Source organism: Pleurodeles waltl, chromosome 3_1 (assembly GCF_031143425.1).
Source record: "Pleurodeles waltl isolate 20211129_DDA chromosome 3_1, aPleWal1.hap1.20221129, whole genome shotgun sequence".
In the NCBI taxonomy this organism is placed as follows: Eukaryota; Metazoa; Chordata; class Amphibia; order Caudata; family Salamandridae; genus Pleurodeles; species Pleurodeles waltl.
Genome location: NC_090440.1, coordinates 319,850,527 through 319,876,364, shown reverse-complemented (window position 1 = coordinate 319,876,364; position 25,838 = coordinate 319,850,527). Strand labels below are relative to the sequence as shown.

Genomic DNA, 25,838 nt, shown 5'->3' with positions numbered 1-25,838 from the left:
TTAGCACTGGTCAGCAGTGGTAAAGTGCCCAGAGTTCAAAAGCCAACAACAACAGGTCAGAAAAAATAGGAGGAAGGAGGCAAAAAGTTTGGGGATGACCCTGTAAAAAGGCCAGGTCCAACACTTGTCATTGCAGCTTTCTACGTTAGGTGGTCACATTACTAAAATGTATGCTCCAAAACCTCCTTGCACTCCCTCTTCCCCTTGTGATGATCTGCTTCCAGCTTGAGGGGAGGAGAAACATAAAAGACCCTGAGAGGGAGGCACCTGCAGGTCCAAAGCTGCACTGCTTTCACTGACTGCTGCTGCCAAGAAATTGGGACTATTTTCTTCTGTGATTGAGAGTGTGGTATCAGAAGCCTAGGCCCATGCGTCATGACCACCAAGACCTCTTAACTTACAACATGGGCTTCTTGTACAGCTCCCACAGTACTACCCGGGAGTGATTTGTGACAGAAAGAAGTGCATTAAACGAAAAGGGGAAAATCTTTTTTTAGCACAGAAAAGGCATTTTAGAGTGATCTGTGTTTCTGTGATAAAAAATATAGATTTACATGTCTAATACGTTTAACAGTTTTAAAGAGACTATATAACAAATTAATGTAGGTGCAGTAACCATGTTGTGCTTTTACATGTTGAAACTTATTGGTGTAAATATTGTGAGGCCATAAACTTTGTCTTTGGTGTCTCAGTTATGGTTTGCATGGTTGTTGTGCATGTTATGGGCCATGCCTTACATACGTGGTTGTCTGTTTTTTTAAATCATAAACATAACTACACCTTAACTGCTATTTTTTTAAGTGAACTTCTGAGGTTTCCATATATCATTTGTAAACCACATGTGTACCCTGCAGGAATTTGTGAGTTTTTTTTTTTAAACATAATTTCAGATGTCATTACCAAAATTAACCATAACTTCAATTTAACCTTTCATTTTTCTTTGAAGTTCTGTTGTTTTTTTATCATATGCTACATCCAACGTCTATGAAAGTATATCTTTGGCACTGTGTTGTGGGAGTTCGCCTTTGGCTAGGACTTGCTTTCAACCCTCCATGGGTAGCCAACCCTTGTTTTTGGCTTGTGGACCTGAAATAGACGTCAGAACAAAAAAGCTACTTTATCCAATTAAATGTGTTTATTTTTTTTATTTTTTTTTATTTGGGATCACAGAACTATTCACATATTAATGGTCCAGATAGCTATACCTTCCAAAGCTAAATTGCGGGCTACAAAAATCAATTTTCTAATGCTAATTTCTCAAAAACAGTTTTACTCCAAACCAAACAAAAGCACTTCTTTGAGTAAAATTCTACTTACATGCCAAGTTTGGTACATTTTGTTTAAGGCACTTTTCTGTAGCTGAGCCAATGGCTTCATTTGGGAATCAAAAAGGCAAATGTCATCACTGTTTTACCCCGGCTTGTTTTTGCCTCCTCTGCTTAATAGATCTGCTCAAAACTTGACATGCCAAACCTAAATACGTTGAGTATTTTTTGGAAACCTTTGTGTAGATTCATTTAACTGTGCCACAGTTATTAGCAAAATATTAAATGTCTTTTCAATGGAACGTCTGACATAACCATAACTAAAAAGGTATTCTCTACCAGACAAAGGGGGTCATTTTGACCTTGGCGGACGGCGGAGGCCGTCCGCCAAGGTACCGCCGCTGAATGTACGCACCGCGGTCAAAAGACCGCGGCGGCCATTCAGACATTTCCTCTGGGCCGGCGGGCGCTCTCCAAAAGAGCGCCCGCCGGCCCAGAGGAAATGCCCCTGCAACGAGGACGCCGGCTCAGAATTGAGCCGGCGTAGTTGCAGGGGTGCGACGGGTGCAGTTGCACCCGTCGTGTATTTCAGTGTCTGCTTAGCAGACACTGAAATACTTTGCTGGGCCCTCTTACGGGGGCCCCTGCAGTGCCCATGCCATGGGCATGGGCACTGCAGGGGCCCCCAGGGGCCCCGCGGCACCCCCTACCGCCATCCTGTTCCTGGCGGGAGACCCGCCAGGAACAGGATGGCGGTAGGGGGTGTCAGAATCCCCATGGCTGCGGAGCGCGCTCCGCAGCCATGGAGGATTGTGAAGGGCAGTGGTAAACCGGCGGGAGACCGCCGGTTTACCCTTTCTGACCGCGGCTGAACCGCCGCGGTCAGAATGCCCTCAGGAGCACCGCCAGCCTGTTGGCGGTGCTCCCGTGGTCGGTGGCCCTGGCGGCCACCGGCCGCCAGGGTCAGAATGACCCCCATAGTTATTTTTGTTTGTCTTTTAACAGAGTGCCAGCAGAAGTCACAACGTCTACCGGAATATTGGTGGAGACAAACTCCCTCTGTCTATAATTCCCACCCCCAGGAAAAATGCACATCCAAATGCCTGTAGCAGAGATTTAAGAGTATTGAGGGCTTGGGTGTTTTATGATGTATCTAAACTGAATATAATCTGAAAAAAAACACATTTGTTTTCAAAGTGTTAGCACTAACTATGTTATGTAAAGTGCATAAGTGCATTTGTAACTCTTTACAAAACTGATATAAGATTCATGATTATTAAAAACATGACACACTCTAAATCTAGAATTATGTTACACTGCTACCATCAGCTATAATGTCCATCTTTAAGTGCTCCGGAGCTAAAAGTATTAGAAATAATTAGACTTCTATCTAAAGACATAGAATTGATCTTACTTCTGAGATCGCCTTTTCTGAGTGCAGCACGAATTCCTTCTTTGCCACCTGATTTGCTGACAAAACTGTGAACTCCAAGAACATCTACAAACAAAAAGATCACGTATAGAAGAGTAAAATGTCAGTGGTACTTAGTGGAGACATTTCATGGTCACATGGTGTTCACCACTTGACCCTGCACAGTTGGTCAAAATAAAACTGTAAGTGAAGATTCTCCAGTCATGACATTATCACCAGAAAGCAAGTGAGCCAGTTGATTGCCTGCGGGTCATGGTTTGTTAAAGTATCTATTCAAACCATATGCCATACAAGAAAACACATTCTATCTTAGTAAGTATGAAAGTCCACGCAAAAGACGAATGTGCTGTACATCTAATCACTGGTTTGCATTCACACATGAAAGGATAGTTCTGTATAGTTCATATGGTGTTACCTTGGACGGTGACTAAGAGCTCTTCGGCGAGCTCAAGACTTTACAATTCTAAAAGGCAGTTTGGTCGCTTATATCAGATGCATGTTTCTGGGCAAAGGAAAATATATTTTTGGCCCTAAAACTCTTTTTGTTTTTGCTTTGAAATAGGATTTCCTTCACACACTTTGTATCTACATTGAGTGGGGATAAGAGAAAGCACAGTCAAAATGACCGAATAATTTGAAAAGAAAGTATACACTACAAAGTAAACCTAATTCAAAGCCAGATTAATTGTGTTTTGCCTACTACTTACGTACTCCAACTTACAGTATGCAATTATATATTTTGAGTCAATGTGTTGTTACATCGATATGCATTCTGTTATCCTGCTCTAAGGTTAGAGTGCGTTCTTCATTAAAGTAAGATTGTAAGGCTTTTGTAGAATTCTTTGGGCCTTATACAGAGGTTAGTTGAGTAGGAGCTTTAGTTTATCAGGAGGTATACCTATTTCGACCACACCAGCATGGCCACCATAAAATGGTGACCCGCTCTGCATTTAGTTTTGCCAGAAATATGTCTGTCCGACTCCACCAGATTTACATCACCAGTGGGCAGCCTGGGGTTTGGGGACAGAGGGGATTGCCATTAACTGTAGCTGTCTTGATTTTGAACAAGATGCTGTCCAAGATGTTCACTGGTGTCTGTATTTTAGCTGCTTGTGTGCACTGCATGTTCCATCAATCCATAGATTACAACAACGTGGTTGTGTGTGTGGCAGAACGTATGCCTCAAGACAAAGTAAATGCTGCACTCTCAGTTCATTTTAAAACATCGACTACTTGAAATAAACTGGGCATAAGGAAACTTCCTTTACCAACTCATGCTGCATTTGGAGGGGATCAGTCCACTCAGATGTTTTTCATGTCTCTGTATGTGGTAAAGTGTTACAGTTACTACCTTCCTGTCTGACTCTGGTGAACAACAGTCCCACTACCCATCTCCATGTCAATATCAAGGATAGGGTATGATCTTTTTACCCTCTGCTAAGCTTTCACCTTTTACCCATTTCAGATGACCAAAGGCAATACACCTTTTTAGCACATTCATAATGGGGTTTTCCAGATCTTTCCACAGCCACCTGCAATGCAACCTAGGTCCATAAATAATTGGGTTTACTAAGCACATCAGCACAGGCTGTGGCCTATAGCTCTTCGCTCCCTAAACCCTTCCTCAGCCAACAGACTGGGATCCATCATCTTGCCTGGGATACAAGGACGCCCAGTTTCACCCACTGGAAGTAAGGAAGAGTCACAACAGCTCTGTATGGCTAATTGGCCATGGGTGTCCGCCCATTCTTTTCTACTGAGGGCAGGCATCGGATTCACAGTCCTGGAACCACTTTCCGAGTATCAGAGAAATTACAAGAATGGTGAAAGAGTGCCCTCCCACCATTTGCTCAGTTAGTGCTCTTCTAGAGCACACAATATCCGGCTGTTGGGCATATATAACACAAATGAACCAACAAGCTCTAAACATGGCCCACAGCCCTCACTCTGGGTCTCCCTTCTTAGCTCTTCTTGTGCCACAGCTCCACATTTATAATGAAATTTTAATTTCATGTATTGGCTCAGTCCCATTCTCCAATATCATTTGGATGCTTGGCACTACTTGGTAAAAGTCTCACCAGCCGCTCCACAGTAAACCTGAACTTTGTCCGCAGCTGGAGTGGTGCCACTATCTTGAATTTCGACTTCAAAAGCAGGGAATGTTTTGTCCCTCTCTGCATTGTGTAAATGGCACACATGTTCTAATTTAAGGTCATCAAGCAGGGCTTCCCAACCAATTCCTTTCAATATGCTTTCACAATGGGGCTCACTTTTAGCACTGTGGACAGAGTAATACAACCACATAATTACAAAACAACTAGGGAAACCAAGCTGTACAACACACACTACCCAAAGTAACAATCTTCATATAGTGTGTGTTGATTTCAGGGATCCCTCTTACACACAAATGAGGGAAACTATGACTTATTTCAGCTTTGCTATCTTTTCTTTACTGTCTGTATCCTTTGTACCACTATGTGGTCCCAGTGACTTTTGATCATTTTGAAGGGATGCATTAATTTTGTTATGCTAGTAACTGCTTCACTATGGCTGTAAAGTAAACTGACCTGCAAGATCACTCAGTTCAGTGTCAGTTGCGCTGGCTAGTGCTTCCTCCAGCTCTGGATCCAGTGTCACCTTTTCTTCCCTCTGGGGTTCTATTGGCTTGTACTTTGGTACAAAAACTTTTCCTGTAAACAGAAAAAAAGAGAAATAAATACAAATAAGTACAGACTTTAACCTGAACACAGGAACTACACTAGCTCACTGTACTACACCAGCATCCAATACACAAAAGTCCTCAATTCAAGCTCCTCACACACACATTCAAGGCATGACACAACTCAGGCCCCACCTACCTGAACAGTCACATCTCCTTCCGCCAACTACTCTGACGCCTCCAATCACCAGGACTCCTTCTCACACACATCCCATGCATGCACAGAACCAGATCAGGAGAACAGAAACACTCTTAAATCACTCCTAAAGTGTGAAACAACCTCGCTCTCCACTTCAGAGCTTCCTCCTCTCTTTTTTGAATTCCACAAGAAGCGGAAGACCTGGCTTTTTTAATTAACCAGCTTACCATAAGTAACACACACACACCTACTCAGCACCAGGAAACCCTTGCGGGTGATAGTGCACTTTACAGATAAACATAACATAATGGCAATCATTTTCATACCATCGGAAAAGGATTTTGTTATCATCTGAAAGTGGGAAGCCTTTTTATTTTTTTTGTTAACATCGATAAGAAAGAAGGGATATTTTTGCAATTCTAATGCTGTGTTTTGCGTCTAAGATGTACAAACACTCTGCACCGGTAATTTGATAATGCCTTTGCCAGCATTAGATTCTAAAAATGCTTTGTGCAATAAATCATTTTGGATTAGAGACGAGTTAACAAATAAATATTGCGGAGTTAGTGCCTGCTTGTCTGTTTATAAATGCTTGTATTACCAACCATCAACGTAACTAGCAGTGCTTAATTTGTAAATTAAGAGGTGCTGGTGCTCAAAGCCCTTCTCTTAAACACAAGGATGCCGCAATTAAATCTGCCAGCACTGAATACTGAGGCAGCGTAATCCTGAAGCCATCGCGGGCCTCTTCAATCCATTTACGGCCACCCCCTGCCCCTTCAGCTCACTCTTGCAGCTTTCTACTTTCTCCCTTTATGACGCTTTTTAGTTTTTCCTTCTTCCGTCTTTCACATATGTGTCTTTTGCTCGCAGCAAATGCTTGAGGCATAAGAATAAACCCCGGCCCTCACAAATACGTGCCGGTGCTCAGCACCGGAAACAACAAGCACAAATTAAGCACTGGTAACTAGTCAACATATCTTCAGACTGCAGATGAAGAATAGAATGTCCCTATTAACTACAGCCCTACCTTGTACAAGAAAAGCATGCCACGTACAAATAGCCGCCTGGCTTCCTTGTGTAGCATGAGAGCAGAACGAATGAGAGGCTGACGGCTGAGTGTGATTCGAAGAAGACGAGTTTCTCAACTTCTGGCTTGCCCACAATCCCACAAAGGAAACTCTAGGGTGGGCTACGCTGAAGGCAGGTCACTACAATCCGTATTTACCCAGAGCGAGAGTGTTACTTTCGCATATCCAGGTTTAACAATGCAGAGGGTTTGTGAACTCCGGCCTTCCGAAGTTAATGGGAATTGCATGGTGAATTCTACTAGTACCCTAAGAGATGAAAAATTAAAGGGGAAACAAGCAAGGAGATTCGCTACAGCACAAATGATTCTTCTACACTTATCTCAAGAAAATTAGGATCCGAATACTTTGGTAAACCAGACACAAGAAAACACCACATCACACTGAAGATGATGTGAGAGTTCCACTCCCGATGGGCACAAAAATGCTGTCTATTCTCTCAAAAAGCTGCGAATGAAAAACAAAAAATCAAGCGATAAGTTCTCCAGCAAAAACTCTGGTAACCGTGAAAGATGATTGGTTGGAAAAGATTAAGAGCAGTGGAATACGTTCCACCAGTGTGTGCCGTGGTACAGGTTATGAGCACCAGAACTCGTTCTTGGGAACTCTAGGGTGAGCTACATCGGAGGTCAGTCACTACAGTCCTAATTGCCCCAGAGTGAGGGTATTCATTCCGCATCTCCAGAGTTATCGATACAAATACAAAGGTTTGTGTGATATCCAGGCTTACGAAATGAATGGAAACTGCATGTTGAATTCTGAATATCCCGGAAAAAATGAAAACCTAAACAGCAACTGTAACCCTGGGCCTCATATCACCACGGTATTCCTCATTTTCCCGTGTCATCTCACCAGGGGATTTTCGCTGCTTTCAGCTGACAAAATCTTGGGGTCGAACACGACAGGTTCTATCTGGACTCACGAACTTTGTGATTCCCTGGATGCCCTAATGAAGCCCTTAGACTGCGACTTTAACTAATGCCTCTTCCTTACTCTCTGGGCATGATGACACATGTAATCGTCATGCTGCCGGCTTCTGGCACCCAGTGTAAGTCAAGGCTTGGTTTACACTGTTTGAGCTTGGCACACTGTCAACACTAGGCATCAACCACTCTGCCAACTTGTACATGTTGTATCGATGTAAAGAGACCATTTTAGCCCAATATTCCCTGTTGCTTTTCTGTATATTGCAGCAATTCGTTCAGACCGTGGCTATAAGATGGCAAAATATAAATCCATAGTATCTGTCCCCCTTTGACGCTAAAACTTTCCTCATACCCTTTGCTTTGCCAACCAAGGTGGACCTCCCATACCATCTCTGCAGGAGACTAACTGTGGCATGTCAAACAACAAGTGCACCAGCATATGACAGCGAGTGAGATAGTGCTCCCTTTCTGTCTGTGGCAGAGGCCCTGAACACTACCTCAATTGAAGAGCCTCAGTAAGGTGTAGAAATGTAAGTACCTATAAATCACCCTTTCTTCCAAAGCCTTGTGAAAAATCAACGTTGTAAAATCAGCTACTAAAAAATGAAACCATGGCCAAAGGCTCTGTATAATTTGGAAGCTTTGAATGATTTGTAGGAGAACATTGCCTGAGGTGTACTGGTTCTGAATGACTAGCAAGTTAATAATGCAGAAAAAACTGTAATATCTCATTAAAGGTGCGGCATCATAGCTCTGGTATCTCTTATTACCCTTATCAATACTACTGTATGATATTGCACGGTTAAAGCAGGCTTCAACACTTCATTATAACCAGAGAAGGCAAGCGTGACTAATTGAGACCTTCAGTGTACTTTGTGGGGGAAATACCCCATTATAGAGGACACTGAAATGCCCTAATGTTATACCCAGGGCCTGGACATCACAAAAAATGTACAGAATTATCTCACCCATCTCCCTAGGTGTCATGGTTCATCATGGTCATCCTGGGCTCCCGGAGAATCCTATTGTGGCCAGCGAGCCCTCTTTTAGCAGAGAAATGAGGAAAAAGGATCCAGATAGAATGAGGATAAACAATTCAACTGCCTACCCTGGGGATTTTGTGTCCATATCAAGATCCCGAAGTCTCCATAAGTCGAATCTCTGATTAAATGCAGACATCACCAGCATATATACATTCATTACCAATAATATGTTTTGCCTGAAAAGAATTTACTGATAATACGAGGTTTATGAGGTCCCTTGCCATAGGACTACAGGGATGAGTTATTTTTTTCCATCTGACTTTGACTCATAGCAACAGAGAGAAACGCACAACGGAGGAAAAGAAGAGGGGGACAATGACTAACAAACAGTGGCACAGGTAGAAACTAGGGATGAAAAGAACCATGAAGGGTGAGATAAATGGGCCATAAGTGTCTGCAGTGGATGAAAAAGCCAACAGGTGGAATCAAAACTAGGAAGGGGAGACTTTCCTCCCACTCCCACACTTGCATCAGTGTATCTCTGGTAATGTACATCTATTGCAGATTCTAATTGTATTACGCTCTCTGTCATCAATGCATAGCTGATACTCCCTTTCTGGTTTTGGTCTGTAGAAAACAAAGGCACCTGCCAGAGAGATAAAGTGTAGAATAAACCCTTTTCTGTAAATTGTCCTTTAAGTAGTTATAGAAAATCTCGTTGTCTTTCTTGGTTAGAGGATACATGTGTCCCTGGAGTGTTTTAGTTTCTGGGAGAAGATCAGCGTGCCTTGCTTGTTATCCTGACTTGGGTCTCTCTCCTGTCCATGCTTTCGACCCCTCTCCCAACTATAAGAGTGAGGAGAAGAAGCTGGATGTGGAATAGCAATGGTTTACTCCCTGTGCTGGAGCTGATATTGTGGATCAGAGGACAGATTTTGCCTCCCAGAGCCTGTGCTTACATCCATCATTTTAGGTTTCCTGTCTCACCCACATATTTTGTCCTCTAGTCCTCTATTTCCATCTTTTGCTTTTCCTTAATTCCTTTCTGCATTACTCCATTATCTTCACCACACTTCTTTGCCTCCCTATCTCAGTATATAAATCAATGATTTGTAACACTACTATAGACAATCAATTGACACAAATGTCTCTATCCCCATCACTAACTTCCTCTCACCCACCTCTGCATCCCATCTGTTACTCTTCTTTATTTATTCCTTCCCTTTCTCCCTTTCCATCTTAATTCATCTCTCATCCCTTCTCCTTCAGAATCCCCTGTGCATATGCCCTGTTCTCTATGCTTCCTTTCTTTTATACCCACTGCTTTACTCTGTTCGGTCCCCATGAGTATGAGGTTTGTAATAAATGATATATCTGTGCAGATTTCGTAGTGTATGTGGGAATTCTGAATTTATTTAGGTATGTATTGGAGGTAGAGATAATGTGTGTCTTTATGGCTCAAACTTGTTTAAAAGGTGTTCTTCAGCAACTGGGGTTGACATAAATTTTGCAACAACCTTGATTTCTGATTACATCATGGAAACTGATATTGAGGTGAAACCTTTGCCCAGACAGTGTTCATATGTGTAAAAAAGTTATAATAATGAAGTAATAATACTGTAACAAAATGTGCTACGTTTTGCCGCATAGTGTATTTTCTTACTGCATAACTTAGATAACACTTGCATAATTTGGTCCTTCCCTGCTCCATAATACCAGTGGCCCTTAGTATATACTTTAGGTGAACAGTCTGGAAGGCCCACACAATTCAGAGAGAGCATGGATCTGAGTTAAAACAAATTATTCGAAATGCCAGATACAGAGAATGACATAAAGTGCTCCTTTTTCATAAAACTGAGTTTTGAAGCCTCTAGTTATGGATGCTGTAATGTATGATTGCATTAAGCCAGAGACTGGACCAGAGCCCGCATGGTGCAATATCTGGTGTTCGGATATTTATGTAAGTACTGCTCCTGTTCTAGATATGTTTCTCTGTTTAGCCTTCCTGACAGCATTGATGACACAAGTGTAGTTGTGAGAAGAGATTGTGTAGCCCTGGTATCCACATTAGTAGAAAACTGCGATCTTGCAGTGTTTTTGAAGGAGTGACTGATGTCACAGTGTGATAGAGCAAGAAGCAGCTTTCAGTACGCTCAATGTTACAATGGGGTTTTTTTCTAGCAAAGATAAAAAATGATCTCTGATATCAGTGTTTCGAGATTAAAAGGAGGAGTCTATGCTTGTGGCAAAATTTGGTGCCTGGTTATTATGAGTTGGTCTTTACAAAGGTTCTTCCCTGTGCCTTTTATCTATATGTGCAGCCATCCTGCCAGCAATGAAGACACAAAAGAGTGAATGTGATAGCAGGTGGTATCATCTTGTAAGGTACATTAGTACACCATTTGTGAGTTTTTGTCATGATGTTATAGTTGGATGGGGTGAATGGGCAGTGTCATTGTGTCAGGTGTAATACTTCCATCCTTGTTGTTTCATGGCAGGTAGTCTCCCCGCCAGCATACCGCAGAAGATAGTCTTTTCTTTTTCTTTACTCTTCGATATGCTTATCCTCATCGTCCAACATCCTACAATATAAAATATGATTTTTTGCTCAGCTGCCCCTTCCACTTTTGCGTCTACATACTCATGTACATATGTAGAGCTTGTAACATGATATTAGGAGGAACCCGCTGCTGCTTAATCCAAGTTAGGCAGACTAGTTGGGCTGTGTAGTACCTGCCAAGTCCCTGCTCCTTTTGGCCTATTTTGAAAAAAGCTGAAAGAAAGGAAGTATGACTCCCGAGAAACTTCATAGTAGGAAACCAAGAGAAGATAGAGCACATAGAGGAAAGACGATATTATGTGTTGCCATTCCTCGGGCTTCACATGAAACCCATGCCCCAAGGGAATCCTTGGGAATCTCCTCTATGCGAACAGTAGAGAAACCGGCACTTATTTTTCCTCATCAAACATACTCCAAATACAAGCAGAAGTAAAGCACACCTGGGGAAAGGAGAAGGAAGAGAAAGAAGGAAAAACCATCACAAAGGGACAAAACAGGAACCTGCAAGAGTAAGATGAAGGGGTAAAGGGAGTCTGGAAGTTGATTAAAGAGACATTAGGTGTATTCAAGGCTACTGGGATTCTGTGCGCTGACATACTGGGATTCTGTACGCTGACATGTAATAGCACGGGCCACAGGTTTCTAATCAGAGCTTTGGGCACTAGCACTCATTCTATTACAAATTACGCAGTGAGAGAAGCTAAATTTACAGTGATGTTGGTCAAAAATGGGCTACAACAGAGAAGCCTCCAGTCAGGAAGGAGAAAGTGTAATCAGGGGGAATTTAGACACCATCCAACTGAATCAAAAATTGTAAATACTCCTGACACTGTGAGCATTTAGGCTAGAAAAGGGCCTAGTCATTGCCTCAATTTAGAAAGTGTATCATCTTATTTCACAAGCAAAGCACAAGGTCTGCCAGGAAGAAGAATGACCAAAAAGGCCAGTACATCCATCAACCACTTTAAGATCAAAATGCTTAAGTAAGAAGCAGAAATGGGCCCAATATTTCTGTGACTAGGCTTGTTCTAATGAGAAGAGAATGAAATAAAGATAGAGTTATACAAGTGCCAATTCTAGATTCGAAACTGATACAAAGATGAAGAACATGGAGAATGTTGGCAAGAGGTCCAAAGGAAACCTGCCAGTAGAGAAATCATGCATAGGGCATCCTGACTTCTTTGTTTCTGTTGTAGAACAGGGAGCAGAGGCATCGATTATTGTTTGATAAGAACAGAAAGAAAGGAGGGAAGAAGGGCATATAGGGTTTGGGAATTATACCTCTACTCTTCAATCAAAATGGTACTTATACGATAGAACCTTAGGCAGCCCAGTAAACCTGCTATGGTGATTTTCATGAAAAGAAAAAGGAGCCAAATTTGAGTGGGGTATTTACAACTACTCTTTTGGATCCGGCTGCTTCTTATTATGATGAATCAGCCTATTTAGTAAAGGAACAAAAGCAAATTGAGAGTCTACAAAAGGATCTAAAATCCCAAAGGGTGCAAATGCTGCCTAGGAGTTATGCATTACTGAAGAAATGAAGATTACAGTCACTGCTTCACCATCACGCATCACTGATATTTATTCATAATCTAGTGCTGCTTTTGGCAGCCACATGGTTAGATTCAGGCGGGCAGGCCTCCCACAGAAACAACAGTGCACTCCCCTATTACACCTGCTCCGTCTGCCAGGGCGTGTAGGATTCTCGTCATTTCTGCCTCTCTATTTTTCAGATTCAATCCCGTGAGAGGGGACTCCTAGCCTCAGGTCTTATAACTGCGGGACTGTTGGACGTCTTCATCTTCAACTCTTTTCATTAACAAAAATCTAATTCAACTCCTTTCACTGTCATTCTGTTTGACGGCCGCATGCATAACTTGAGGTATCCTATTGCCTTCCCCACTCCTATTAACCCATAAAACACCAAGGAAATTAACTGCAATGCTTTTTTCTAAGTTCTAATGAAAACCTTTCGCAAAGCTGTACGTTTTTCTTTTTGCCCGTGCAACTTGACGACTTCGGTCATGAGTGATTCCATGTATGTCATTGCGGAGATTCTAGGGTTAGGTAATGTTCGAACCCTCAGTAGGCCTGCGTTATCATCAGCAAAGCTATAAGTATTATCAGAAGCAGATCACTGACACTGTGTTTTAAGAAAAGAGCTTTGATTGAGCCTATGTATATTTAAGAACACAGTGTACTGGTGGGTGTACGATGACAAGTAGAGATCTCAGTGGGGTTGGGTGTTATCGGGTTATCATAACTTGAACCCAGGTCATTTGATGTTCTCAACAACAGATGTCTATTTGGTTCTGGACGTTACCAACAGCAGGGTTCTGAGTGGGCTTGCTATTATCAATTATCATAGAGATTATCAGACCCTATTCAGGGGGCAAACCTGCAAGCAGGTACTACCTCCACTCAACCATGGGAGTTGAGGTCATTTGGCTCTGACGTCGCAGGACAAGACCAGGGCCTACTCAAAATCTAGGACCAGCCTAGGCCACTGCACCCATGCTAGGTTAGCATGAAGCTGGGGCTAAAATCAAACACTCAGGATAACAGGTACAGTCAGTCGGGCACTGAGGGTAGGGAAACACGCCTATGTACCATGTAGCGGACATTCCCTTCCCAACATAGCTATTATGAAACTTAATTGTCTGAGAGATTGAGGGAATTTTGAGATCAGACGTCTGAGTTGCCCAAACACTGAAGTTTGAGTGAAACCTTGGTGTTGGACTTTTTGGCTTATGCAGGGTCACCCTCAATCTTTTTGCCTCCTGCCTCCTATTTTTTCTGACCTGTTGCTGTTGGCTTTTGAACTCTGAGCACTTTACCACTGCTAACCAGTGCTAAAGTGCATATGCTCTCTGTGTAAATTGTATGTAATTGGTTTATCTATGATTGGCATATTTGATTTACTAGTAAGTCCCTAGTAATGTGCACTAGAGGTGCCAGGGCCTGTAAATAAAATGCTACTAGTGGGCCTGCAGCACTGGTTGTGCCACCCACATGAGTAGCTCTGTAATCATGTCTCAGACCTGCCATTGCAGAGTCTGTGTGTGCAGTTTTAACTGTAAATTCGACTTGGCAAGTGTACCCACTTGCCAGGCCTAAACCTTCCCTTTTCTTACATGTAAGACACCCCTAGGGTAGGCCCTAGGTAGCCCCAAGGGCAGGGTGCAGTGTATGGTTAAGGTGGGACATATAGTAATGTGTTTTATATGTCCTGACAGTGAAATATTGCTAAATTCGTTTTTCACTGTTGCAAGGCCTGTCACTCTCATAGATTAACATGGGGGCAACCTTTAAATCTGATTAAAGTGTAGATTCCCTTTGGGAGCGGATGGACATGTGGAGTTTGGAGTCTCTGAGCTCACAATTTAAAATTACATCCTTTAGTAAAGTTGATTTTAAGATTGTGTGTTTGAAAATGCCACTTTTAGAAAGTGAGCATTGTCTTGCTTATACCATTTCTGTGACTCTGCCTGTTTGTGGATTCCCTGTCTGGGTCAGTTTGACAGTTGGGCTGGTTGCACCTCACACTAGACAGTGACACAAAAGGAGCTGGGGTGTAGTCTGCATTTCCTGATGAGCCATCTGTGCTAGGAGGGAGAGGAGGAGTGGTCACTTACACCTGAAAGGGCTGTGCCTGCCCTCACACAATGCAGTCTCCAACCCCCTGGTGAGTGTCTGGGGCCTGGCATGGGCAAGGCAGGATTTCACATTCAAAAGAGACTTTACTTTGAAGTAGGCCTACTTCAAAGGAGAAATTGGGTATAAGAAGGGCACCCAAAACCACAGACTTTAGAAACACTTCTGGAACCAAGAGGAACCTATGCCTGGAGAAGAGCTGAATAGCTGAGTGAGAAGAGCTGCCCTGCCTGCGACTGTGCTTTGTGGAGCTATCCTGCAGTTGCTGCTTCTGCCAGAGTAAGAGGGCAAAGACTGGACTTTGTGTGCCTTCCATCTTGAGAAGAAATCTCCAAGGGCTTGATCTAGAGCTTGCCTCCTGTTGTTTGAAGTCTCAGGGACAGCAAAGACTTCTCTCTGCCAGCACCTGGAGTCTTTGGAGAGACTCCTACTCTGCCCTGTGGTGCCCATCCAGTTCCTGGGACCCTGAAAGGAGAAGCTGGCAGCCTAAAGACAAGCAAATCCACGTACAGAGCGCTGTACGGGTAAAAGATTGACGCAACTCCGATCTGCGGCTAAAAAAACTACGCGCCGCCGGCTCTGCAGCTGAGAAAACTACGCTCGCAGAAAACGCAACCGAAGAATCGATGCACGGAGCAAGAGAAACGGCGCGCAGCTTCTCTGACAGAGGCTGGCAGATCACAACCTGTGCTGCGGGGATATCGGATCATCATGCGGCTGGATTTCCAACTCACGTACCGCCGTGCTGAGTTATTTTTGACGCACACCCGCCCGTGCGGGGTTATTTTTGACGCACACCAGGTACATTTTCACGCTAGCAGCGCTAGTGTGCGTTTAAAACTACTTAAAGACTCTTTTTGATTTGTAATTGATAACTTGACTTGTGTATTGTGGATTTTTGTCGTTTTGGTCTTGTTTTGTTTAGATAAATATTTCCTATTTTTCTAAACTGGTGTTGTGTCATTTTGTAGTGTTTTCATTAAGTTACTGTGTGTGTTGGTACAAATACTTTACACCTAGCACTCTGAAGTTAAGCTTACTGCTCTGCCAAGCTACCAAGGGGGTAAGCATGGGTTAGCTGAGGGTGATTCTCTTTTACCCTGACTAGAGTGAGGGTCCTTGCTTGAACAGGGGGTAACCTGACTGGCAACCAAAGACCCCATTTCTAACACTTGGTATTATCATGAATAAATCAATGAGCAACCAAAAACAATTTATCATAATGTGCTCACAGTGCAGGGTGTTACCGGCTGAAATGTTTACCCAAGTTCACATGCATAAAGCGAAAAAGGAATCTAGAAAAATATTGTGTACATCTTCTCAGAATATACTAATGTTCAGTGTTACTATTGTATGACTTCACAGAGGGAGACAGCTGCATCACATACGTGTCCATAAATCTAACTTTGGCTTGCAACAGTTCACTTACTTCTTTGCAAGACTTCTTCCCTGCGCATATCGATCAAGATGCTCTAATGGTGTGATGCTTGCATCAGCCCTGCTCTTGTTCCAGTGACATGGATTCCATTAAAGTTATTACGTGGATAAATAGCTTTTAATAGGCTAACCTCTCGCACACCGTTCAGGTGTACTCTTAGTTGAGACGAGTGCTTGAACCTTGGTCCAATAAAAATTTCACTCTGAAATATAGTCATTTTTTAAATGCTGTTTTTGTGCCAGAACTCTTACAGGGCCACTGGAAAGCAGGGCCCCAATCCACTGCATGGCCTATTTGGTTCAAATAGGGATATTTTGCTTCTCCTTGATCTTTTAACATTTAATTAGTTTCATGTTAATACATTCTTATATTTTACTAAATTAGTTTTCCATGGATATAACATTGTTAATGCCTTACACACTTTGAACTTTGCCCTTTCTTGCATTTTGCAACACATTTTTGCATGATTGAGCTTACAAATTGAACCACGCTATCAAAAAAAAAAAAAAAATACAACAGTATATTACTCTCTGCTGGACATTGTGGAAGCTCTGATTTAACACAAATATTTATTTGCCTACTCTTTAATCTGTACTTCAAAGCGGCTTGCTCAAAGCGAAGATCTGCAGAATGATGAAGAAAAATGATACTGGTGTTAGTCCTCGCACCTCTTTGGAGTGGTTTTCCTCCTAGCTTTTTGCCTTCACAACATTTCTGTTTTGCTAACTTTGTTTTTGCTGGCCTGAGGACTCTGTTAGTGATGTAACAAAACTTGAGGCCCCTCCCACCGCAAAGTACCCTGATGGGGCCCTCTGGACCCTGTCAGGGACCTGCCACCCAGGCACAGTATACTGTGCTGAGGGGGCCCACTGGAGTCCAAGGTGCCCCTCACACTGCAGGGGCTGCAAGGGCCTTTGTTACACACTGGACTCTGTGCACACTGTACCACGGCTAGCCAGTGCGAAAGTGATTATGCTCTCTCCTTTAAATATGGTAGAACTGGCTTCTACTTAATTGGCATATTTAATTACCAGTAAAGTGGCTCTACCTGTGCCCAGGGCCTGTAAATTAAATGCTAGTAGTGGGCCTGCAGCACCGAGTGTGCCACACATTTCAGTTGACTTTTAAACAACATGTCTCAGACCTGCCATTGCAGCCTGTGTGTGCAGTTTTAAACTGCCATTTCAACCTGGCAACAGAAACCTTTCTCCATGCCTAAACCATATATATATATTTTTTTTAATACTTATAAGTCAAACCCAGGGTAGACCCCGGACAGCTGAGAGGGCAGGGTGCCGAGTAGTTAAAAAGCTGGACATATACTTTAAGTTTTATATGTCCAGATAGTAAAAAAAATAGTAATTTCATTTTTCACTACTGCAAAGCCTACTTCTTCCATAGGATAATACCGGAGTTACCTTATTACATTTATTAAGCTGTAACTTCCAAATAGGAACAGGTAAGCAGATCATGTTTAGTGTCTTTGAAATTGTAAAGAAAAATCCTCTCTTAAAGTGAAGTCAGATTATAAATAGCAATTTTAAGTTTAAGAATGCCACTTTTAGAAGATGGCATTTTCCTGTCTTATCCATTTAGTGCCTACACCCAGTCTCTGGGTCACATGACTGGGTGTAGCTGACTGTTTAGTTTTGTGTATTCCTCCTAGACAGGCACTCAAAATAGAGAGCTTAGGTGTGCCTGGGTGGGCCATTACTGGCAGAACTGGAGGGTGGAGCTGGCCTCAACCTTCCAAATACCTGAATAGGCTGTGTCCTGCTTTCATACAAAGGGCTGCATACTCCCTGTAGTTAATCTGAAGCCAGGGCAGGGAAACATGCACTTCAAAGGGAAACCTCTAGAAGCTCTTCATACGTCAAAGGACTCACCTGGTATAAATAGTAGACCTCAGATACTAAGTCATCACTTCACTTCTCAACCTGTAGATACTCTGCCAGGACTGTCACTCTGCTGGAATGCTGCCTTGCTGGACTGCTGCCTTACTAGATTGCTGCCCTCCTGCCTAACTCAGAGGGATTTGGACCTGCACCCAGGACTCCCAGAGTAACTCCAAGGGCTAATCTGCTGGCCTCTTGTTCAGAGTCACAGGGACAGAACAGGCTCACAACCAGTTGAACCAGCACCCAGATCCAGCTACAGCAAGCTCCTAACCCCCAAGTGGTGGTCCTTAGATCCTGGACCCTTGGTGTGGCCAAAGAGAGAGGCTGAATTGAAGTCTTTGGGCTCTTTGTGACCACAAAGTTCCATCAACCCCACTGTTCATGCTACAGCACCAACCAACCACAGGGAGAGCCACAGTGAAGCTCTTGCCCATCCACTTGTAAAGAAACAGGATCTACACACAACAGTGATGACTGCCCACGACACCAGGCCTGCTCTTTGTGCTACATCAACGACCATCCAAAATGCTTCTCTGCTCCTCGCAGCCTCCTCCACCATTAATGAGACTCTTTGCTCTGGACTGAGAAGGTAACTTTTCAGTGGAACTAACCTGGTCCCTGTATTCAACCCGTGATCCATCACAGTTGGCCAGAACTTGTGACTTTCTCCCCCTCTCACACGACCAAATAGCCATGAGTGACACTTTGGCCTTCTTGACTTTATTTTCACTTATATATTTAAAATTGTATATCTCTGGATAAACTTATTGGATGTTTGTTGCTTTGGTCTTCATTCGCTTATTAAATTTTGCTCTATTTTCTTACATTGATGTGGGTTTTTTCTTGTGTTGTGTTTTCACTTTAATACTTTTTGAAATGCTGCATAAATACTTTACACATTGTCTCTAAGTTAAGCCTGACTGTTCTGTGCCACTATCCTTAGAGGTGTCTTGTTGCTAATAACCTGACTGAACTGCAGTACAACAGATGTCTACAGCTCATGCTAGCTGAAGAACCCAGAATTTCAATATTGGACATATTCCGATTAGTGCTTCCTCGAATACAAATGAACGCTTCCCTTTTGAGATGATTTCTGCAAGACATTTAGGACAAAATCATAGATAGTCAGATAACTTCTAGAAGTTGTGATTCACTGCATCTCACTATCATGTTATCTTAATGATGAATAAAATAAGTTTTAGGGCAAACCAACATTTAGGATAAAAGTGCATTTAGGGACAACGTGTACTTTTTGGGTGGCAGACATAGGAAATTTGAAATAATCTAAAATGAACACAGGCGATCTTGAGAGTAAAATCCCCAATAACTATTTCTGCAGACCACATCCATTTACAATCATAATTTAGACACAAAGGCATTCCTAACTAATCACCTCAGCCAATGCACAGGAGCGGAGTCATGTATAATATGTAATAATATTTTGGCTAACCATACTACTCAAAGGTATGTGTTTCCTGACATAAATTACACTGTACAAAGCTTGTTGAGTTATACTGAGTCAATTGGTTCCCCAAGGCTAACAATACTCATAAGATATTATGTGATTGTTTAGGTTTTACTGCTGGGTAGACAATGTTTTTCTTAAATATATTGGGCTCGTTGTGAACATCACTATTACAGGATATTGCTTGAATGTCTATCATTTCCATTCTCAAAAGGTTATATGTGTCTGTAATGAAAGGTGGAATCTGACGTAATGTAATCAGTGATGTGATGTGAGTTTTAATGGCTTCTGAGGTCAAACCACAGTAGAAACGGGTATAGTAGGTAATCTGTAATCATGCAACTCCAAAGTCAGATGAAGTATGGATACGTTATAATGCTGCATCAATGCATTTATTCTACAAGATCATATGACCTTGTCTTAGTTTATGGCACCGAACTGTGATAAAGGGATTTGGGGCCACATTTACGAAGCATTTTGCACGTCGCAAACGGCGAATCGGGCTGTTTGAGATGTGCAAAATGCAATTTGGGATGTACAGACCCATTTTTGAGATTCAGTAATCTATTTACCAAATCGCAAAAAGGGTTTGCGTGTCGCAATTAGGAAGGCGTGTTCCCTTCCTAATTGCAAGCTGCACTCCCATGTATGATTGTTTTGTGACCGCAAATGCGGTCGCAAAACAATCGCAGTTAGCACCAGTTTCAAACTGGTGCAAACCCATTCGCAAACAGGAAGGTGTCCCAGTGGGACCCCTTCCCCTTTGTGAATGGCAGCGAAAACATTTTTTCAGAGCAGGCAGTGGTCCTATGGACCACTGCCTACTCTGATCAAATGAAAAGCAAACTTTTCATTTTTTGTTTTTGAAATGCATCTCATTTTTATTTAAAAGCAGTCACAGACATGGTGGTCTGCTGTCTCCAGCAGGCCACCATCCCTGTGAGGGCGGCCATTCCCAATGGGGTCGCAAATTGTTACCTACCTCATGAATAATCATGAGGTGGGTCATTTGCGACCCCTTGCGAATCGCAAACAGTGTAATTGACACTGTTGTACATAAGGTTTTGCGAATCGCAATTTGCGAGTCGCAAAACCTGTATGTCGTACATGTGGCCTTTAGTCCTCTCTTATGTCGACACAGAACTATGCCATGTTTGTCACTCATTTAATTGGCATGCTGCAGAAGACGCACAAAAACAACAGATGAATGTCATACTTGATATAATATCCAGTGTCAAAAAAGTTCACAGATTGTAATGTAATTATAAAGTATTTCCAACTGTCTCCTTTTGTCTTTTCTCAAAGACGACTGTACCTCAAATACAACATTCCACAAAAGTGACGCGTTCTTTTCAGACATTTGGGTATCTGCAAGGCAGGGTTGCCCTCCAAAGTGTGTGCCCTTGTGACTTTTGAGGAGGGAAATAACTGGTCAAGCGTGAGAAACAAACTCAGATGCATATTTTTGAGGCGTTTTGTGCTGCTTTAGAACCATGTAACGTATGCATGGCAGAAACCCCAATGCACCTTTGCGTGGCCCTGAGTGACTCCATAAATCTGGAGTGAAGCAAGGAAATCGCTGCAGTGCCTTACTCTGCCCTGAGAAGGCATTCTATGGGCATTGCGTGGGTGTTTCCAAGCAACTCCCATGGATTCTGACCTCGGAATGCCTCAAAATGCTACTTCTTCCCAGGGAGGTGTAAAGAGGAGAAATATCTTTATTTCTCCTCATTACTTCCTCTTTCTATGTGCGCTCCATTCTGCAGCACACATAGATAGAGGGATATGCCTCAGGGGGTTGCTTTTGTGCAGGAAGGCTCCCGTTCCTGCACAAAAACAATGCTGCATGCAACAGAGGCCCTTTTGCACTATGGTGCAAGTGTGCCTGCGTGTCGCGAGGCTGTCAAAAAAAGCTCCATCCAGCAGAAAGGCAGGAACGCATTCCTGCCCTTTCCCTGTCACAAAGTGCAGCGCAGCAAGGTGACTTGCTGCCCGCGTGACATTCTCATAAATATGTATTTTAGATTACGCTATGAACATACAAACGTAATTTGCAGAAAACAAACTAAATTTCAATATGTTAAGGATCAAAATATTTAGTCAAAGAGGTTCAGGCAAACTAACTTCCATGGGCATAAAAGCAAACACGAGTTAGTGTCTTGCAAAGCTCACTGTAGGTTGGCGTGAGGAAACCAAAATGCCCGATGAATATCAAACACGATGGTGGGGAGCGCCCCACAATGGGCTAGTGTTCCGCTGTGTGACACTGACAGGAAGGGAAACGGCGGATTGTTTCTCGCCTCCGAGCCGAGCGCCGCGCACTGGAAACCCCATGGTGAAGAATGAACGGAGCAGGAAGAGCCAATGAACGGTCCCGCCCGAGAACAGATGTTGAAAGGAAACCAAAATAACTGTGCGCTCCAGGCAACCGAGGGTGCGAGAGAAAGAGCCACTTTGGTTCGCTCCCAATTCTAAGCATTTATCAATCGCAAAAGTTAAAATAAACAAGACGTCAAATGAAGCGTTCAATCCAACTTTAGCAGAGATATCACTGCGTTTAGGGTTTTACTGCTCTTAGGCAATTAGAAGTTCCAAAAACAGCAGGGCAAGAAGCATGCCTTGTGTAGCAAGCACCAGAGGTAATGGACCAGAGTACGGTTAAAAGGATACTCATGCACGCGTACTTGTGGCGGCAGGAGCTGAGTTTGCCTTTTATTCTCGCAGGACATGAACACACTGTTCACCTAGCCCACAGTGTACCTACACACTCCTTACCCATCTCTCAGCTTGCTTTAAGGCTTGAGTGCCCCATCACTCGCTCTCTTTCACTTCAGACTCAGTCCTAAACGTAGCAGTAAGTAATGACAGACTTGTGCAGGGACTGGGCGAATTTATATACAAATTACAAGGAGCCTGTGACAGACCTTGTGCAAGCATGCGCTCAGCTCGTCATGCAAATAAATTGAACCACTGCCCTCTAGATATAAGCACAGTTCCCACCGAAGTAATTCTGTTACTTAAAACTTAATGGAGTTTTCACACTACTGACCAAATATTGACGCGCAAACTCAACGAAAAGCCCCCACGTCATTAGCTTTACTTCAAATTAAAGACCTTTCAGCAGCCTAATAAAGAATAGTTCATTAGCAAGGGATACGGTTAAGACCACATTAGATTATATTCTAAATTGGGGAAAATATGGGGTATAACTAATTTAAGAAGAGTATTCATGCCAGGCACTTATTGTAAAAATAAATTCAACAACCCATACCATTCAGCAGTAGCAGAATTATTTGCTCTACTGGTATGATCTAGAAGCCATGTGTTAATATGCACATGAATTATTATACAAAACAATTAAATAATTAGGACGTTAAAGCATCAAAAGCAATGTGTTTCATCATGAGATATGAAAATACATTGGTAATGGGTAAAACTAACAAGCATTGGCAAAACCAACATTTCTGTCTTGCATTTTGAGTGCTGAATAAAACATTAAACGACCTACTAGAGTGAAAAACAAAACTATTGCTCTCTTTAAACTCTGCATGCACGACATTATGAATTTAACATTCAGAGTTCTTTTTGGATGTAAAGTAGTTCCTAATTCACTACAATATAATCATGCCCTAAGAGCCGGAATGATACATCAAATATCCAATATCATTAATTGACAAAGAATTACTCCTTCAGACTGAGTCAAAGCACAGTCTATGTGTATATTTTAAAGAATTTGTAGCAACAGCTCCTGCAGTCAACTGCTCCCTTACTACGGACTTAAAAAGCGTAGCTTTTTACACTTGAGAGCAAAAAAACTTTCAAATGAATGCAGAATAAATTAAATACAAACTGACAACAGCATGCAAACGTCAGTTAATGTAAGTTATGTTAATGTCATATATATAAACCTGCAAAGGTGTTGGCTACTGAAGCACTAGCATTGACTTTAGAGAGCTGAGCTAAATGTGGTTGCAAGAATAAGGCCCATATTTATACCTTTTTAGCGCCGCATTTGCATCATTTTTTGACGCAAAAGCGGTGCAAACTAACAAAATACGTTTGTATTTTGTTAGTTTGCACCGCTTTTGCGTAAAAAGCGCGCAAATGCGGCGCTAAAAAAGTATAAATACGGGCCTAAATTTCTTAATAGAACAGTCGGTTCTAATAGTGTTTAACTTTGAGTGAGGGGTCTAATCTTATTTCAACAAATGTAATGCTGTGCCCTTCTTGATATTCTCTCTTTCTGTACCAATCTATATCCCCTCACCCACCCCTTGTTTATCATTTATCCTGTCTTTGTCTGTAAATGGTTATACTCGTCACCTCTTCTGTTTTTATTTGCATAGACACTCTTAGGGTGAGAGCCAATCTATGCATAAATCACAAAATACAAAAAGAGGTAATTTTCTTTTTGATTTAAATAACTAATGCAGGCTCTAATTCCCTTTCCAATTATTTGAGTTAAAATTTTAGAAAATTAAATTTATTGACATTAGGTGACTGGAGAGATTGTACAACAGACCACGTCTGTGCTGTATTAACTTTTCAACTGTATTTGGGTAGTATTTTATCATTTTCTTTGAATAACGGTTTTACTTGTTCCTTTTGTAAATATATTTCCCATATTGCCCAGGAACTAATACCAATATGCTGAGTTTTCTTGACTTTCAGCGTACACATTTTTCTTTGTGCTTGGTGATCTGAGGAAGACGAGAGTCGGATCTGGAACTAACCTAAAATTATCCATAATCCCATGTTCTGAACCATAAAGATGTACACATTATGAATAGGAAGGATTATGCATAAAATGACAAAGGCGTATAGGAAAACCGAATGTAGCTTGCATACATTTAACATAGAAAGTACAGAGCAACAGAACATGATTATAGGTCTCTTGAGCCTGTGAAAAAAGCTATTGCAGTATGATTAGATCTAACAATAGGTCACTGAACAGTAGTGAGGTGCTGCGCTTCCAGGAAGTACTTGATGACATATTAGCAATTGTCTTATAGTTGTGATATAAATGATATAAGAAGAAAGTGAAACTCACAGACGTTCAGTTGGCGATTTAGTCAAAATCTGTGCACCCACTGGCTCTTGTTATTGGTCTAAGCTTACTGAGCCTAGAGAGAATGTCAACATTTCTAGAAATGCTATAAAAAACAAGGCATGGTAGCATTTGAAATCTAAGTAGAGAAGTCATTTTTAAAGAGAAGAATATTAAGACAGATTCGTTTGAAGATACTCAGATTCAAATTGAGAACACTGTGCAATGCAGACAACTCATTTTTTAACAGTCCAGATAATTCTCATCTCATAACTAACAAAAGTATACAAAAAATACCTACTTCCATGATTACCAACTATAGAATGTTTTTGGTGTCTGATAATTGCATTCTTTAATTTCTTTCTATATAATGCTTAGATTATTTTTTGTCTCAGTGTCCATTTCTAGTCATCTGCATTTGTGGTTTTTGTGACAGAGGGGAATATGTGTGAACAATTCCAAATGCCCTTTGTTTCTATCCACATAAAAACTCCAGCTGAACTATGAAACCCCATGACATCACTAGTGACCTCAAGGTTCTAGCCTGGTAAATTGCAAGGTTATGTTTTTGGCTGAGGTTAAATAAACCCTACTTACATACAACTGCTGCCCCTTGAGTCTTTTAACTAAAGGAAGATCTATATTTTCACATGGGGTCTAGAACTTATGATCTTGTCAAGAACTGCTAATCACTTTACTCAATGGTCCCACCTTCAATACTCCCTGTTGGGTAGAGTGCAGGCAATTAGGATGAAAGCGAATTTATCATTTTAAATATGTGTTTAGCATGCTTCATTCTCCAGATCCACAAAGACTACTCAATAAGTAAGGATATCTTGTTGTTTGTATGAGGCAAATTACATCCTGTCTGAAAGTCTACAACTACAAGCAAAGACCTGTGCTGCCAGTCTTACACTGCCACATTCCAAGTCTTTCTCCTTGGCTCCTTAATTATCACAAATTATCTATTAGCCCCTTTGATTCCTGCAATCAGTCGACTCCTTTATGAACTAAAATTGATTGTTTCTTGTTACAAGTCCCGTGAAAACTAGAAAAACACCACCATACTTAATCACACTATTAAGTCCGAATGCAATTATCCAACTTACCAACTTTGCTAGAACGACTATGAACAAAAAAATTAATATAGGCCCCATGATCCATACCTCGGTAACCTTTGAAGCAATGCATGCCTCTTGATAGGATGCCGCAGAGTCAACA

The 25,838-nt window shown here is 42.0% G+C and overlaps 1 protein-coding gene across 2 annotated transcripts in view; it reads right to left on the bottom strand.

The window, feature by feature from the left end:
- Positions 1 to 25,838, bottom strand: part of LOC138284065 (tropomodulin-2-like) — a 338,245-nt gene that overhangs the window by 128,568 nt on the left and 183,839 nt on the right. For both annotated transcript variants that reach the window (XM_069222471.1, XM_069222472.1), the window contains exons 4-5: positions 5,265 to 5,387; positions 2,680 to 2,763 (exon numbers count right to left, since the gene is read on the bottom strand). In XM_069222471.1, coding sequence (XP_069078572.1) covers positions 2,680 to 2,763; positions 5,265 to 5,387 — 207 coding nt within the window. The remainder of the gene's footprint in view (positions 1 to 2,679; positions 2,764 to 5,264; positions 5,388 to 25,838) is intronic.